The sequence below is a fragment of the Carassius auratus genome, chromosome 46, assembly GCF_003368295.1.
Source record: "Carassius auratus strain Wakin chromosome 46, ASM336829v1, whole genome shotgun sequence".
Classification (NCBI taxonomy): domain Eukaryota; kingdom Metazoa; phylum Chordata; class Actinopteri; order Cypriniformes; family Cyprinidae; genus Carassius; species Carassius auratus.
The window spans coordinates 1,984,575-2,003,559 of record NC_039288.1 but is presented as its reverse complement, the minus strand read 5'-3'; the positions used below and the strand labels follow the sequence as shown (position 1 = coordinate 2,003,559).

General features: G+C 41.4%; 1 protein-coding gene across 2 annotated transcripts in view; it reads right to left on the bottom strand.

The window, feature by feature from the left end:
- Positions 1-18,985, bottom strand: part of tcf25 (TCF25 ribosome quality control complex subunit) — a 278,696-nt gene that overhangs the window by 168,187 nt on the left and 91,524 nt on the right. For both annotated transcript variants that reach the window (XM_026234236.1, XM_026234237.1), the window contains one exon: positions 1,839-1,998. In XM_026234236.1, the coding sequence (XP_026090021.1) occupies positions 1,839-1,998 (160 nt within the window). The remainder of the gene's footprint in view (positions 1-1,838; positions 1,999-18,985) is intronic.

Genomic DNA, 18,985 nt, shown 5'->3' with positions numbered 1-18,985 from the left:
CAGGACAAAATAATACAAAGAGAAAAAAACTACTTGTATAGGTAGTCTATTTAAGTTTAAACATATATGACAACGTACTACCTAAACAAAAACAAGGAAATCAACTAATGGCCAAGACTGCAGACCTCACGGTCTCTCACCCTCACGTTCTCTGCGCATAACGGTTTAAATGAACAAACAATTTTTGAGTGCTGATCAAGAGTTTTGTGCAAGCAATTTAAGGTCGCGACTGTTGTCCCAAATATAGCAGGCTTCATTCAGTGATTGAAACAAATATTATTAATATTAATTGAAGTTTTACAGCATATAGAACTGACATTGAATGCTCCCAGCGAGCTGTGCTGTTGTAAGCATGGAACTTTTCTTTGACATGAAACAATAAATAATCAAATCTCGGTTCCATTGCTTGACAGATCTCCCCGAAGCCTGCCCCATCCGTGATACTGATCGGTCTCATGTCCTTACAAATGAACAAAATTAATTTATCCGTTATGGCCTCTTGTCGTGTTGCAGACAAAGAGCTTGTGGCGGGCGATGCAAAGTAACGTTACGTGTCAAGACGTGACTGTTAAGCTGGAGTTCCACAGTATGCCATGCTCATTTGGGTGCACATTTTTGAGATGTGACCTCATGTTGCTAGAGGTCGAACGGTATGCTAACTGTATCTTAAATAGCTTGCATACAACTTTATCTCGCGGGTCAACAATTTTACCTAATTTTCTCTGCTGCGGTCGAGTTGGGCTCTGCACTTGCTGGCATCTTCCATGAAGACGCGTCAACTTTCAGCAGTGATGCTGTGTCAGACAGTGCGACTCCTGTGACATATCCCTGAACCCTCATGCACGCTAGGACACCCACTCGCAAAGCAGACAACCACGCATCTACTACCGCGTGCGTTTTTCTCCAGTTTTTTTCTTATTCGAATATTCATTTCCGGTTCGGTCGTGTTCGGGCTTAATTTATATCATCTTACGTGGGCTTGGGCCGGGCTCGGGTGATGTGTTTTGATTAGCACAAGAAAGATGCGGAAAAAGGATGCTGGGTAGGTGTAACGGAGGCCTGCCTCTGGCAATTACGTTTTGGTTGCATCAGCAACTAAAGCAAAGTCTGAGGTGTGGAAAAGTTTTGACCATGTTTATAATGAGAATAATGAGTCAATAATGACGCAACATCAGTGAGTGCAGGAACGCGCTGAAGCCATCTACAGTGGATTCAATAATTTTCCTCCACAAAAACATGTAGGCTTAGCCTTATCTCTGTGAGTAGAGACTTTTCAAATGATAGTCTTAAATGCATAATGTGGACAGAGTACTTACGCTAATGTTGTCATTATTCTTTTATTAAATGTCAGCTGCTAGTTGCGAAGCAAATCTTGTGGAGCCTTTATCTTAATTTCGTTATTGCCAAATACCCATCTTAATTTAAAATGTATCTTAATTTAATTTGTTAAAAAAATACTTTTTTTTTATTGGTGTGTTGGCCTATTTATAGGCTAAATGAGCCTATGTCTATTTAGAGTGCTGAGATGTTAAGATATCACAGAGAACTTATTTCTTTATTCCCACTTCCAATTGGTCTAGCCTATGTTAGTTATGATTAAATTATGTTAAAACATGTATAAATGACTCATTCTTGACAAAAGGCAAAAGAGCTGTGTGTGTGCGGACATTTGAATAATGTCGGGCTGTAAACGTGATTGGGCTTTTAAAAAGCTGTCAATCAAAATGTACTTGTGGGGCTCGGATCCTGTCGGGCCTAACTTTTATGGCCCGATTACAGCTCTACTCCAGTGGGTTAAAGAAAAGTGGAGAAACAAGTTGAAATAATCTGAAACTCACCACCAGGAAACATGATGAGAGCATTTTGCAATAGTACATTGGATTTCTGCTTCAGCTGATGGTTCTCCACAGGTGAAATGTCTTCCCGTTGGCTCAGATGATAGTAGGAAAGAGCCACAGAAAAGGAAAAGTTTGGCAGCTGGGACAGATTTCGATGGACCTGAATCAACAGAAGTACAGATAATGTTAAATGTGCAAATTACCAGTGTGAAGTGTGTATTATTTAGATGCTCAGCACAGCTTTTTACATAACAGATTGCTTGTTGTGTTTTAAAAGTTTGACAACTGCATCTTCACCACAAAAACATTTAATATTTATTGGTCATCTGCTGAGTATCTAGTAGAAGGTTATTTGCATTGTGAAAAGATGAGTATGATCAGTAACTGGTCAATGACTAAAACCTACAAACAATACCTACATTGGATATAAGAATCTACACAAACCTTGTTAAAAGCTGCATCTTTTTTATATTATATAAAACTAACAATTAGATTTTTTTTTTTTTTAAATGAACAATTCCTGTATAAAATGGAACACCTTTATATCAAACATTTTGAAATTGTCCACAGCTAAGCAACAGAGGAGGCAGGTTCTGGGCAGAGCACATGAAGTGAATGCAGGGCTTGACATTAAGCTTTGACACGAGATTGTCCGAGTAAAAAAAGTTACTTGTCCGGGGAATTTTGTTATTTTTATTTTTTATTTTTTATTGCACAAATGTAATTTATTCTGAAACAGTCTCATTGGTGCTGTATCAGGTATTACTTTAATCAGCATATTTTTGATATTTGCCTTAAAGTTATTGCAGTTACACTTTTTAACTTTATGAAGGACAAGATTTTCTTAAACTGATTAAATGCATGTCTCCATTTACAATTAATTATTACATGTAAGCAATACATTAAGTTAGAAGAATAATAAATCACTATATGGTTGTTACTATTCAAATGAAATCAGTATCAACAAACTCCATCTGTTCAAATGTATAAATAAATGTTATTAATTAATGTTTTACTTTGACATACAAATATGAAATGTTGGAAAAATATAATGATACTTTTAAATATGATATTAAACCACCAGTATGTGGTGGCAAGTCACTGTCTTAATGAGTGAATCACTGATTCAACCGATTCGTCCAAATGGCTGATTCATTCAATAAATGAAATAACCAACCATTTTTATAAATGGCTCACTGAATCACTGACTCGTTCAGTATGTTGAACTCGTTGAATCATTTAGTATGTGTTGCTTGGAGTGGGCTGTTCTGCTGTGGCTTTGTTTAGAACTATTTTTGTTTTAAATGGAGCAAAAACGATTCATAATGTGTTTAAAGTGCAAGTCAGTTAATATTACTTGTTGTATAAAATCAATATCCCATTTGCAATCGAGCTGAAAGTCCGGAAAACATTGCTTCTGGTCGTGTATTGTTATATATTACTGTATTTTCCCGACTATAAGTCGCACTTTTTTTTCATAGTTTGGCTGGTCCTGCTACTTATAGTCAAGTGCGACTTCTCAAAATTAATTTGACATGAACCGAGAGAAATGAACCAAGAGAAAACCTTACCGCCTACAGCCGCGAGAGGGCGCTCTATGATGCTCAGTGCTTCTGTGGCCTACACTGAAGACATAGAGCGCCCTCTCGCGGCTGTAGACGGTAAAGTTTTCTCTTGGTTCTAAATAAATGCAACTTAAGTCCAGTGCAACTTATATATGTTTTTTTCCTCATCAGGACGTATTTTTGGACTGATGCGACTTATACTCGGGTGCGACTTATAGTCCGAAAAATACAGTATACATAATATTTATATTTTTTCTACCAAAGTATGTTTGTTCATGTTTGTTTCTCTGTGTGTGCTGTTCTTATTGTGTTGATTTCTCCGTGAGTCAGACCGGCTGCACACTGCTCCGCTCATCCTTTGCTTGGCGGCTTGTTTCTGTCAAACTCGCGGGGGAGGGTTGAGCCACTCTGAACTATGGGAGAACTGAGTGGTGCGTCGGTGGATCTTAAAAAGAAAACGATTTTCATTCAAACAAACAGATGTAAATTACAAATTCGAGTCCCTCCAGCGTGTCCTAGGTCTTCCCCGGGGCCTCCTCCCGGTGAGACGTGCCTGGAACACCTCCCTGGGAAGGCGTCCAGGAGGCATCCGAAATAGAGGCCCGAGCCACCTCAGCTGGCTCCTCTCGATGTGGAGGAGCAACGGCTCTATTCTGAGCTCCTCCCGAGTGACCGAGCTTCTCACCCCATCTCTAAGGGAGCGCCCAGCCACCCGACGAAGAAAGCTCATTTCGGCCGCCTGTATTCGGGATCTTGTCCTTTAGGTCATGACCCACAGCTCATGACCATATGTGAGAGTAGGAACATAGATTGACAGGTAAATCGAGAGCTTTGCCTTACAGCTCAGCTCCTTCTTCACCATGACAGACCAGTACAGCGACCGCATTACTGCAGAAGCTGCACCGATCCGTCTGTCAATCTCACGTTCCATCCTTACCTCACTCGTGAACAAGACCCCAAGATACCTGAACTCCTCCACTTGAGGCAGGAACTCTCCACCAACCTGAAGTGGGCAATCCACCCTTTTCCGACTGAGAACCATGGCCTCAGACTTGGAGGTGCTGATTCTCATCCCAGCTGATTCACACTCGGCTGCAAACCGTCCCAGTGCACGCTGAAGGTCCTGGTCTGAGGAGGCCAACACGACAACATCATCTGCAAAAAGCAGAGACGAAATCGTATGGTCCCCAAACCGGACACTCTCCGGCCCTTAGCTGCGCCTAGAAATTCTGTCCATAAAAATTATGAACAGAACCGGTGACAAAGGGCAGCCCTGCCGGAGTCCAACATGCACCGGGAACAGATCTGACTTACTGTTGACAATGCAACCAAGCTCTTGCTCCGGTCGTAGGGAGCCGCCGACCCCATACTCCCAGAGCACCCTCCACAGGATGTTGCGAGGAACATGGTTGAATGCCTTCTCCAAATCCACAAAACACATGTGGACTGGTTGGGCAAACTCCCATGAACCCTCCAGCACCCTGGAAAGTGTATAGAGCTGGTCCAGAAAACCACACTGTTCCTCCTGAATCCGAGGTTCCACTATCGGCTGAATTCTCCTCTCCAGTACCATGGCATAAACTTTCCCAGGGAGGCTGAGAAGTGGGATCCCCTTATAGCTGGAACACACTCTCCAGTCCCCCTTCTTGAAAAGAGGGACCACCACCCCGGTCTGCCAGTCCAGAGGTACTGTCCCCAACCACCATGCGATGTTGCAGAGGCATGTCAGCCAAGACAGCCCCACAACATCCAGAGACTTGAGGTACTCGGGGCGGATCTCATCCACCCCTGGTGCCTTGCCACTGAGGAGCTTTTTAACTACCTCAATGACTTCAGCCCGGGTGATGGACAAGTGCTCCTCCGAGTCCCCAGCCACTGCTTCCTCAACGGAACACAAGTCGGTGGGATTGAGGAGATCCTCAAGGTATTCCTTCCACCGCCTGACGATATCCCCAGTTGAGGTCAACAAGTGCCCTTCTCTACTGTAAACTGTGTTGGTAGGGCACTGCTTCCCCCTCCTGAGGCGTTGAACAGTTTGCCAGAATCTCTTCGAGGCCAACTGATAGTCTTTCTCCATGGGCTCACCGAACTCCTCCCAGGCCCGATTTTTTGCCTCCACAACTACCCGGGCTGCAGTTCGCTTGGCCTGCCGGTACCCGTCAGCTGCCTCCGGAGTCCCACAAGCCATCCAGGCCCGATAGGACTCCTTCTTCAGCTTGACAGCATCCCTTACTTCCGGTGTCCACCACCGGGTTCGGGGATTGCCGCCTCGACAGGCACCGGAGACCTTACGGCCACAGCTCCGAGCAGCCACAGCGACGATGGAGGTGGAGAACATGGTCCACTCGGACTCAATATCTCCAGACTCCCTCGGGGTCCGGTCAAAGCTCTGCCGGAGGTGGGAGTTGAAGATCTCTGACAGGGGGCTCAGCCAAACGTTCCCAACAGACCCTCACAATACGTTTGCCGAGTCTGTCCAGCTTCCTCCCCCGCCATCGGATCCAACTCACCACCAGGTGGTGATCAGTTGACAGCTCCGCCCCTCTCTTCACCCGAGTGTCCAAGACATATGGCCGAAGGTCTGATGACACGACCACAAAGTCGATCATCGACCTCCGGCCTAGGGTGTCCTGGTGCCACGTGCACTGATGGACACCCTTATGCTTGAACATGGTGTTCGTTATGGACAAACCGTGGTTAGCACAGAAATCCAATAACAGAACACTGTAGCAGAAATGAGTCAAATCAGACAAATCAAAGAGTCTATCAGAGCTGTGTGCATTGAAACATGAGCTGAATTCCTCAGGAAGTCATAAATCAGTTCTAGTGCCACAGGAACCAAGCAAGATAACCAACCAACCAACTTGTTCACACAACAGCTTTCAACATTAACACCAATAGAACAATTATTAACAATTTTAATTCGAAGAAGAGATTGTCAAATTTATTGTTCGTGATTGAAATGCAACGCTGGACATCACATGTAAACCCAGGAGATCAAGTTAAATATTTGCATTGACTTCCCCCCCCCAGCCAGTGAAACCAGACTGAAATTCCTAAGGGGGAAGGGCTTTAAACCTTTGTCTTCACAGAAAAGTCCCTTTGCCAGAGAATGGCAAAGAAACTGCTTTTTATACATTATATATGGACCAGAATGAACTCAAAAAAGACTTATGAATGAATCATTCCATTGCTTAACTCCATATTCATTTACGTGTAACCCACACATTTGACTATCATGTATAATCACTTATTGTGTATGTCTTTTGATAACTATAGAATACCTAGTCATGTCTAGTATTCAAATAATCGCATTTTCTTGCTTGATATTGTCCTGACAATCATTTATTTGTAAAATATATCATAATCATGTTATAGGAATCATGTCCAAAATTAGACCCTGTGAGGCAAGAACCACATGCTTGGTAAGATAAACAAATGATTTATGATACCCACCCCAAGAACATATCTGATTGGTCAAGGCAACATTTGAGGGGTGGCCAACAAGGAAGTTTAAATACATTGGACACGATGTAATTTTGCTTTTAGTCTGCTTTTAGTCTGCTTTTAGTGCTAGTCTAGCTGCTGCTATTAGCCATGTCGGCTTTTAGTTCTAGCATTGCTCGTGCTATCAGTCATGCCTGCTCTTAGCTTTTAGCTTGTAGCTTTGCTACCTAGCTTTAGCTTGTAGCATCTAGCCATGCGGTAGTCATCATTGTTCTTTGAGCGCGGTTCCAGCGTGCCTGCCTGCTGCTACTATGAGAAGGAACACAACCTAGTCTCGTCAAACTTTATTTCTTTTCTTTTCCGTTTGAGAGTTTCGTGTTCTGAGTTAAGTTTTGTAACGTCCATTCAACTTCAACCAGCGAACACGACTCTGCACTTTCAGCCAACGCCCAACAACCACGGGCTTCCCAAGACGTCACTTCAGAGACTGAACTTCCAGCCAATCAACGACCTCGGGATAGCCCTTTCACCGAGGCTCCTTCTTCACAGGAGATGCAAGTAACTTTACCTCCAGACTGTGACCTTTACTGGTGTATCTAATATAATTTTAACCTCATTGAGGAACTCAATGCGAGCGCTAATTACGTGATTGATGGTTGTTCATGTCTATGCAATTTAACGTATTGCTGTTAACTTTGGATTACATATTTCCATTCTCTTAAACTCATCTTTCCCTAACTTTCGACCTTCCTGCAACTTGTGTGAATGTGTGTGTGCGTGCGTTTATGTGTTAGATTAGTTTATATGTCTTAGATTTATCTAATAAAGCCTTATTCATATTGAAAAGAGAAGTATCTTGTGTTTTGTGCTTACAAGTTAATGTCTTAAACTGCCAATCTTGTTACTGTGCTAATTGATAGTGTTTTCACTATAGTTTGGATATTAGTATCCAGCGCAGATTTGATGTTAAACGGCTCGTTCACTGAACCGCAGGCGCGTCTCCGTGAACAGCCGTGAAACAGTGATTCTGTTCAAATTCCCTTTAAAATCTTAAATGATTCCCTTTGAGCTAAATTGACCTGTTTCCCTTACATTTATAATGGTGGAGAATGCGGGCAGTTTAATCTAAATTGTGAGCATAAACCAAGTTATTTAATCTTTGATTTTGCTAAAGGAATGAAAGATGAGAAGCATGCGAGACCTGAGTATGTGTGTGTGACGCGTGACGTAAGCAGCGCGCGCCCTCCCGCTTGAATGAAAGGAGCTAGAGGAGACTTTAACTCGAGTCCGTCTCCCCTTTGTTAACAGCAGTAAGTGAACTTAAAAGTAAACATCTGAGATCGTACAATAAGGTAGAAATTGAGCGTGTTCCTCATTTGTGTAATGCCTTGTTTTATAGCCGATTTGATTTCACTGCGTGTTCCAGTGTCTCAAACGCTATCTCAGTCACTGTTTGCTGAACGGAGCTAAACTGTTAGTGTTTCAAAAGGGATATAAATCGGTGAATAAAGAATAGTTTTGAGCGGGTTCCTCAATCTATTTATCAAAGTCCCCGTATTCATATTTCATATAGTTTGATTGCCAGTGCGTGTTCCACTGCCGAATCAATTTTGATATTCTACTCCCCTAAATTAACGTTAAACATTAGAGAACAATGTTTGCCCATTTGTATCCGTTCACAAAGTGAATGCAATCTCGCGTAACACTGCGTGTGCCCGAGAGTAATTTGAATGGGAGTGTTTTAAAAGCTTGATCAAGTAAATTTTAACTGTGTACCAACAGCGAAGGAAAACTTTTATGTTTGTGTCCAGAAAAACTGGCACGGAGAATCAAATTGCTGAGATTGATATAATAACTACAGCAGGAAGCTGCTATTTGAATTAAGATAAATTTAACTCTATACAAACTGAGAGTTTAAGTGCCACATCGCAAAACCAACTGAAAGGCGGTGTTGTTATTTGTACAGTGTTGAAATGAGCCGACATTTCATGTAACATGCTTAACTGTATTTGCAACAATGCAACGATTCATGTGCTAATCCACTAGAATGTGTTTTGGTTGCCATAGTGACGACCGTGACCAGGAAGACTTACGTACTTCCGGAGCAACTCTGAACTGTGCATGCGCAGTGCACAAACTCTGCGGTTTCGCTAAGCTAACGAAACCATTGCATTTACATTGAAGTCTATACTAAAGCCACTAGCCTCGAAGGTTAGCCGTTAGCATTACCATCCAGTGGTAGAATAATGTGTGTTTGGGCAACGCTGACGTGATTTAACCATTTTAAACATCTTAACTAACACTTGTTAGTCCCTCTCTTTTTATCGCTCTCTTTTCTCACTAGACCACTTATTTTCATTTTACTAGAAAGGGAAATACTGACTCACAATTATTAATTGTCAAATTGAAATTTAATTGAAACATTAAATTTATTTTGAAGCATTTAAAATTTCCCTCTCAGATCATTTCATTTGATCTTTTATTTCTAGTATTCTCTTTTGGGTCTAATTATTTTAGGAATGAATAAGCCTTGAACTTTGGAAGTTAAAGTAAACTTATTCTTCCTAATTTATTTATTACCCATCTGAATATATGCTATTCAGACCTTTACTTATTTGAATGCGTTTTACCCCTCTTCCTGTTTTGGTTATACACTTAACCACTATTGTTTTACGTATTTATTTCCTCTTTTTTATTTCATGTTTGCATATTTTGCCCATTTATTATTTTTTTTAATTTTCCTATTTCTTACCATTTCTTTTGTGTATCCTAGCCTGGGAACGACAAACCTGAGCCCTAAAAGGAGACATTGTTATCCCTCACTACGAGTTCAAATAAATTAGAAAGACAACTCTCTTTCACTTAAAGTTTATTTTGTTTGATAAGTTGTGCAGCAACTAACACAACGCTCTCCTTGTAGTTCAGATAACCGCTACTGAGACTTACCATCTCCGTCCTCTCTCTCCTTTACTTTCCTCTTCTCTTTTTACATTTGTAGGACATGTAAGAACCATCAATCAATACCAAGTGAAGTAAATACACAATCGTGCCAAAGACGACGAATCATCCTTATGAATTTGATTGTAATCATCCTCTCATTTGTTCTTCCTAACCTCCCTACATTTGGAAACGCAATCCAAGTTTTAGCATCTCATCCAACGTTGAGATCAATTTAATAGAGATACGTGTTGAGCAACTGTCGCCTTCGCTGACTCCCTGGTGAGCGGTCCAACTGAAAGGTGTACGGTGTCAATCCTGTCAGACTAAGAAAAGAGATATCAAAATTATTATTGTATTCTTTTGTCCAAAGCAAGAAATATAATAATATTGTTTACGTTTTTGATAACATTTAATTGGAAAAAATAATTTTCCTCATTTGAAAAACAGAAATTTTGCTTGTCATTTGAATTTGTTTTTCACCTCTGTCTCTCTTTTCCTCTTCCTCATTAGAGTGACAAAGTCTTCGCATCTCTAGTCTACTTAGACACCCTGAGACCAACACAGTCATCACCACATTTCACTAGTGGTTCACAATCACTGATACAACACTTAGTTGTCCCACCACACATAGGCTTTTACTCCACACAGATCTGTGTCAGTCTCTCTTCTCCCCAGCGTGCCAACATGCCGCAGACTGCAGACCCCATTTCCCATGGGGAAGATGTGAACATTTGGCTGAGAGGCATAACAGACAGCCTCACTCCAAAGACATTTGAACTGTTATTATTTTTAATAATAATCCTAATCCTGAGAAGATTCCTGACACAAGATTCAAGCCAGAACAACAACCACGAGGAGCTAGTCAAGATCACGAGCTCACTAAGCTATGCCTTCACAACCCAGCTGAAACTGAGCGACAAGCACATCACCCACCTTCAAGAGGAGCTGACAGGTGCTCAACGTCGCATAGACAAGCTGGAAGTGAAAGTTCAAGATCAACTCAAAGCACCGAGCGAGAGGGAGCAGGATACAACAGAACAAGTTATGAAGCTCCAAGCAGCCCTGGCAGCAGCTCAGCTCGACCAGCAACATGCAACGGCTGCTCAGAAAGGCCTGGTAAACAGACTCCAGTATGCCGAACAGCTACTGGAGAAAGCCAAGATAGACATCAGAAACAAGAATTCTGAAATCAGTGCTTTGAAAGACCACCTTGAAAGGTACAGAACTGAAATGGACAATCTGACCCAACAACTAGATGATACCAACGATGAGCTCTACATGGTCAGAAAAGAACTCCAAAATGCTTACAAGCACAAACTAGAGCCAAGAAAAGAGAAACATCTCTTAGCCTCATCACTGCTGAGCAGAGCAGAGTCCCACGTCCAAGAACTGGCATGTGACGAAAGGAGCGAAGGGCCACAACCCAAAACCTCACCTGCCTTCGCCACACAACCCTTTCCTGCCAACGAAAGAAAACCTCCCGTCCAAGACCTTGAAGCTGCACACGGGATGACAATCAAAGACCTCAACAAGCTGTCTGAAAACATCAGCAGGTTCAACCCGGACTCCACAGAGAGCCCCGACATCCAAGCTTACCTGCGAGATATCGAATTTCACCTGGAAGTGAGACCTCATGTGACTGACAGAGACTGGTTATACCTCCTTAGAGCCACGTCCAGTTCCGAGGTACGAAACTTTCTAGATCGACAGCCCAGTCAAACCAAGTCAAACTACCAGCGACTTCGTGAGGTCCTGATTAAAGAGTTTACAGACCCAGAGTCTGAACATGGACTGTTAACTGCCTTGGAAACCAAACAAGGTCGTCAAGAGACTCCACAAGCTTATTACAACCGACTCCGACAAGCCTACTTTGGTGCACACAACAGCCCTGACCTTGAAGAGGATGTGAACTTCAAAAGCCTCTTCCTAAGAAATCTGCACCCTGGAGTCAGTCACCATCTAGGTGTCATGGCCTGTCCGAACTCCATGACCATCCAACAGTTGTGTGACCTAACACAGAAGGCCTATAACAAGCAGAAGGTGGCCTCAAAGAAAGGTAGCAAAACCTCCACACTCTTGAACTCTGTCAACAAAGACTCAAGCCTTGCACTGGACGACACCCAGTGGCATCACAACACCAGAGTCTTCCATCAAGAGCACAGAGAACGTGACGCCCATATCCACGACCGCTTTCAGCCCAACTGCTGGAAAAATCCATGGGACCAGCCACGCTTCTCAAGAAACCAAAAGGATAACATCTGGAAACCTAACCAGAGATCCAAAGGTAATCACCTGACTCATCCAAAAGCAACTCGTGTGGGTAAGCGACAACAAAACCCACCTCAGCACCACTCAGACATGCACAGTGCTGAGTATGCACAAGAACATAACCGCTTACCATTAGAAGACACGGAACAAGTCATGGAACAACTAAGAGAGTTCCTTCAAGACAATTTACATGCATATGACCACAAAGTTGAGTCATGCTCGCTGTGACCAGCGACAGAACGGAAGGCCGGTGATCACCTGGTGCACCACATCAGAGATGACAAGCACCTGTTCAACAACAACCCAGAATGAACAAGTCTTTCACGGCCAACTGTTGATGAAAAATCTGAGGTACTAAAGGACATCACCTCAGTCACTAACAAACTGTCAAATGAACTCCAACTCCAAGTTCCAAATTCCCTGTCTGTGCAACAGCAACCACCAGAGCACAGAAGGTCAGAAAGTCTGCTACAGCCAGAAGGCATCACAAGAAGAATGCAACATAGGAGACAAGTTTTGCAACTCAGCTTCACACAGCCATGCCAAACTGCCTCCGACTGTCTGCTAAAGAACTTCCTGCCTTGCTGGACTGACCCCTCATTAGACCATGGACACGCCCTCATCCAAGCCAAGGATGCTGAGAGCCAGTCTTAAGTGACATGCTAGAAAAAGGGGGAGACAACACAGACTTGAACAGATCTGACCACACATGCACTACACCAGTAATACACAACATTACCTACACCCAGAGGTAAACACATCTACTGATAACACAGTCAACAAACATATTCTTCCCACAGGTAGAATATCCAACTTTTAGCGTAACAAAGTTACACATACCCACCATGAAGAAACGTGCAGCCATCCTCACAATAGGTAGAACACCTGACACTAAGTTAAGGTTCACGACACACTAGCTGCACCTGACATCCTAGCTCAATAGTAGTTGTAACACATGCTAGGAAAACCCACAGCAGCCTTGTTTTGTTTTGTTCTTCTTTTACCTATCCTTCTCCTTCCCCTCTTTCCTGAGTAGGTGAAACGCCTAGACACCCTGCGAGGGTCGAAGGTCTGATATTAGGATTGACTCGCAACACCTAATATCCGCCAGCCACTCTAAACTGAATGGAAGCCAGAGAGCTCCATGCATGATAGGTCAATTCATTGAATTGAAAATGAAATTACTAGAAAACTAATGGTAAACATGTAAAGTAAGACAACCTAGAAGAACCAAACAAAGTTAACCACAAATTTGATTGATGAATCAAAATAAAAACAATTTCCAAGACGATCTAAAATATCCTCAATGTGCTAAACTACATTGACTAATTGAACTTAACCACGTGTACCTAAATAACCTGATGCCTGCACCAGTACAGTAACTGTCATGGAGGTGTTGTCTTGCTGTTTGCTGTGTTTGTCTGCTTCTTCTGCCTTTGTTTCTCCAGCGATCGACGATGTCTTCACCTAAACACCTCGCCGATCGAAAGGGGGATATATGTAGCAGAAATGAGTCAAATCAGACAAATCAAAGAGTCTATCAGAGCTGTGTGCATTGAAACATGAGCTGAATTCCTCAGGAAGTCATAAATCAGTTCTAGTGCCACAGGAAACAAGCAAGATAACCAACCAACCAACTTGTTCACACAACAGCTTTCAACATTAACACCAATAGAACAATTATTAACAATTTTAATTCGAAGAAGAGATTGTCAAATTTATTGTTCGTGATTGAAATGCAATGCTGGACATCACATGTAAACCCAGGAGATCAAGTTAAATACTTGCATTGACTTCCCCCCCCAGCCAGTGAAACCAGACTGAAATTCCTAAGGGGGAAGGGCTTTAAACCTTTGTCTTCACAGAAAAGTCCCTTTGCCAGAGAACGGCAAAGAAACTGCTTTTTATACATTATATATGGACCAGAATGAACTCAAAAAAGACTTATGAATGAATCATTCCATTGCTTAACTCCATATTCATTTACGTGTAACCCACACATTTGACTATCATGTATAATCACTTATTGTGTATGTCTTTTGATAACTATAGGATACCTAGTCATGTCTAGTATTCAAATAATCACATTTTCTTGCTTGATATTGTCCTGACAATCATTTATTTGTAAAATATATCATAATCATGTTATAGGAATCATGTCCAAAATTAGACCCTGTGAGGCAAGAACCACATGCTTGGTAAGATAAACAAATGATTTATGATACCCACCCCAAGAACATATCTGATTGGTCAAGGCAACATTTGAGGGGTGGCCAACAAGGAAGTTTAAATACATTGGACACGATGTAATTTTGCTTTTAGTCTGCTTTTAGTCTGCTTTTAGTGCTAGTCTAGCTGCTGCTATTAGCCATGTCGGCTTTTAGTTCTAGCATTGCTCGTGCTATCAGTCATGCCTGCTCTTAGCTTTTAGCTTGTAGCTTGCTACCTAGCTTTAGCTTGTAGCATCTAGCCATGCGGTAGTCATCATTGTTCTTTGAGCGCGGTTCCAGCGTGCCTGCCTGCTTCTCTCTATGAGAAGGAACACAACCTAGTCTCGTCAAACTTTATTTCTTTTCTTTTCCGTTGGAGAGTTTCGTGTTCTGAGTTAAGTTTTGTAACGTCCATTCAACTTCAACCAGCGAACACGACTCTGCACTTTCAGCCAACGCCCAACAACCACGGGCTTCCCAAGACGTCACTTCAGAGACTGAACTTCCAGCCAATCAACGACCTCGGGATAGCCCTTTCACCGAGGCTCCTTCTTCACAGGAGATGCAAGTAACTTTACCTCCAGACTGTGACCTTTACTGGTGTATCTAATATAATTTTAACCTCATTGAGGAACTCAATGCGAGCGCTAATTACGTGATTGATGGTTGTTCATGTCTATGCAATTTAACGTATTGCTGTTAACTTGGGATTACATATTTCCATTCTCTTAAACTCATCTTTCCCTAACTTTCGACCTTCCTGCAACTTGTGTGAATGTGTGTGTGCGTGCGTTTATGTGTTAGATTAGTTTATATGTCTTAGATTTATCTAATAAAGCCTTATTCATATTGAAAAGAGAAGTATCTTGTGTTTTGTGCTTACAAGTTAATGTCTTAAACTGCCGATCTTGTTACTGTGCTAATTGATAGTGTTTTCACTATAGTTTGGATATTAGTATCCAGCGCAGATTTGATGTTAAACGGCTCGTTCACTGAACCGCAGGCGCGTCTCCGTGAACAGCCGTGAAACAGTGATTCTGTTCAAATTCCCTTTAAAATCTTAAATGATTCCCTTTGAGCTAAATTGACCTGTTTCCCTTACAACACCGCTCGGGTTCAGATCAGGGGGGCCGTTCCTCCCAATCACGCCCCTCCAGGTGTCACTGTCACTGCCCACGTGAGCGTTGAAGTCCCCCAGTAGAACGACGGAGTCTCCAGTCGGAGCACTTTCCAGCATCCCTCCCAGAGACTCCAAGAGGGCCGGGTAGTCCACACTGCCGTTCGGCCCGTAGGCACAAATGACAGTGAGAGACCTATCCCCGACTCGAAGGCGCAGGGAAGCGACCCTCTCGTTCACCGGGGTGAACTCCAACACATGGCGGCTGAGCTGGGGGGCTATTAGCAAACCCACTCCAGCCCTCTGCCTCTCACCATGGGCAACTCCAGAGTGATAGAGAGTCCAGCCTCTCTCAAGAAGTGTGGTTCCAGAGCCCAAGCTGTGCGTTGAGGTGAGCCCGATCTCTAGTCGGTACCTCTCTACCTCCCGCACAAGCTCAGGCTCCTTCCTCGCCAACGAGGTGACATTCCATGACACTAAAGACAGATTCCGTGTCCAGAGATCGGGTCGCCAGGTGTCTCGCCTATGACTGTCACCCGATCCACTATGCACCGGCCCCCTCATTTAAATGCAGGTGTGTAAAATATGTGCAAGATTTGCACTGCACGTGTGATGGTAGATGTGCAGCTTTATTCTTATTCATTTTATCTTCATTACAAATCTTTACAATCATTGCAAATGGTTTCATTTTGGAAAATTGCATGTAAAAAATAATTAACGTTGTAATGCAAAATGTGAATTAATATTCATATGCAAGTATTTGTGCAAAAATTATTAATGTGCATTAATGACAGGGCACATTAATATTCAACATTCAACAATTTGTGAATGTTGCATTTCTCTGTCGGAGAGAGCCATCAATGTGAATTTCATCTTGCAGCAGACAAGAAAACATTTGTTTATTAATAAATAATTAAACTGTCTAATTTTTCACAATAATCAGGCTACTTCTGCATGTACTTTGTGGAAAACAATGCATGTGTTGAGCGTGGAATATATTAACGTTTGATTATGTAAATTTAACCCTAAAACGTATTCTGGACAAATGTGGGCAAAATAATTTTGATTTATTTTTAAAAAATACTTCCCTTGACCGGAGCGGTACAAGACTTGGTTACTTTTCCTAAGTTTGCCTCCTGAACACACACACATTTTTTTGATTCAATTCTTCAATGTTAAGTGGGTTAAAAAAAACTCCTTAATCTTGTATTTGGGTTAAAAATGGGCACACATAGAAATGAATGGGAAAAACTGTAATTTAGAGCATTCTTCTTGTTTTTTTTGTAAAAATAAATTAATAGATCCAATACAATGCATATCTAACATACACTCAAATGAAGAGCTGATCCTGTACAACATTCTCATCATGGCAAAAACTCACACTCATACACACACACACAAACAATGTATCCAATGAGCCTGTGACAGAGCTGGGCTAATGTCTGACCATGTTTTTTGGTATGATCCAATCATCCACCTGGCTCATCACCCTCTCTCTCTCTCTCTCACACACACTCACACACACACACACACACACACACACACACACTCACGCACACACACTCACTCAATGCATTCAATGAGCCTATAACAGAGCTGGGCTAATGTCTGACCATGTTTTTTGGTATGATCCAATCAACCACCTGGCACCGGACACCTTCAGAGTCAGATCAAACTGCTACTGCAAGGTTTGTTGTTACTTCCAAACAAAACGTTTATGTAGCATATGCTACCTAAACCTGCAGTGGCAGTTATTTTCTCAGTTCACTGCAAGCAGCACAATGAGAAGGAGGTTTAGTGCAGCAGAAACCCTGGATATTCTCCTGGAATCCAGTGGGGAAGAAGGAGACCAGGCAAACTGTGGTTTGGAGTCAGCAGAGGATCAAGGATCTGAACAGTGATACAGTGGTTCATAGAGTTCAGCCTATATATGCAGCCATTAAGTACTATAGCCATCTAGTGGCTATTGATATTATTGTTTTTTGTTAATTTAATACCAAAATGAGACACCAGGTGACAGCAAAGTCACTTCATCTTTAGGTTTTAGCTCTAAGAACTTATTGAAATGATATTTTAATGTAGTTAAAAAATTTAAAAACATAACATAAAAATAAGCATAATTTACATAGAAAATATGGTACTTTTGAGGTAAATAAATTCAAAAATATATATATATTTTTTTAAAAAGCACCATAAATGGATAGACAAAACTTTATCGAAGACAGTGATATAACATTTATAATAAATAAAAAATAGGATCACACGTGAGTCCTCTGTGCCCACATTTGTCCACAATTACAGGATTAAGGGCTATAAAGTGAATACGGTTTGAGGATTAATATAAACCTCTGATTAGTTGAATATAACAAATTAACGACTAGAACTAGAAAAATCTTACATGGGGACAGACCATGTTTTAGTCTATAACCAAAACAACAGTCCTATATAAACCGGTTCAGCAACTTTGAAAGCCTCATACACTGTCCGTATGAAAGAGCAAGAGATTCACACCTTTATCTCGACCCCCATAAGTCATACATAACTACCCTCAAAAACCCAACCCCCTCCAGCTGAACAGAATTCGGTCAGTCTTTTGGCTCCGAGGAACAGTGAGTTACTGGGCTGAAACATGCCTGCACTCAGCAGTACTACTCTTTGTATTCATTATATTCTTGCAGCCCATATTATTGTTTTCACGAGACAATAATCATAATAACAAAATCAATTAATAATTAATCATTATTTTACGAAAATCATTGTTATTTGTGATCGTGGATGTTTACATTTAGCAAGCAGGAAAACATTCATTCTACCTGAAGGAAGACGTATTTTATTGAGCTAATGCTGTTAAATAGAGAGAGAGAGAGTGAGTGCGAGAGAGAGAGTGAGTGCGAGAGAGAGAGAGAGAGAGAGAACCAGTCTAGAGTTTATTAAACTTGGAGCTCATTATACTGAAGTACAAATCCAAACACCACAAACGTTATGCATTTTATGAATAATGAAATGTTATGAAAAGTATGCATTTTATTCACATGCAGTATGTTTGTTGGTATTTAGCAGTTAAAACCTATTTTTAAACTTGAATTTAAATACTATTAAACTAACTTTAAAATATCAAGGAGTTTAAATTAAAAAGGATAAAATGTCACAGTGCATGTTAAATAGCCTAAATGAACTTGTGTTAATAATATAATTAGAACTAACAATATAATTCGATTTTTTTACATGAACAACTCCTGTATAAAATGGGACAGCAACCTTTATATCAAACATTTTTAAATCGCCCACAGCTGAGCAACGCGAGAGGGGGATCCGCGCCAGAGCGTGTGAAGTGAATGTGATGAACGAAGTCATTTTCAGATGCAATAAAAAATAAAAAAAATAGCCTAGATTAGGCCAATTCAGGCTCTGATCTGTAGTTTATAATACTTAAAATTACTGTTAACCTAGAGTAACAAATTTTAACGGATTAATCGCCTTTTTTCATTTGCTGCATGTTTTCTTTCTTTCTTTATTTTTAAACACACTAAAAAAGAAAGTTTGTGAGAGAAAAAAAATATACAAGTCTTGTATAGGTTTAATTTTAACGGATTAATCACC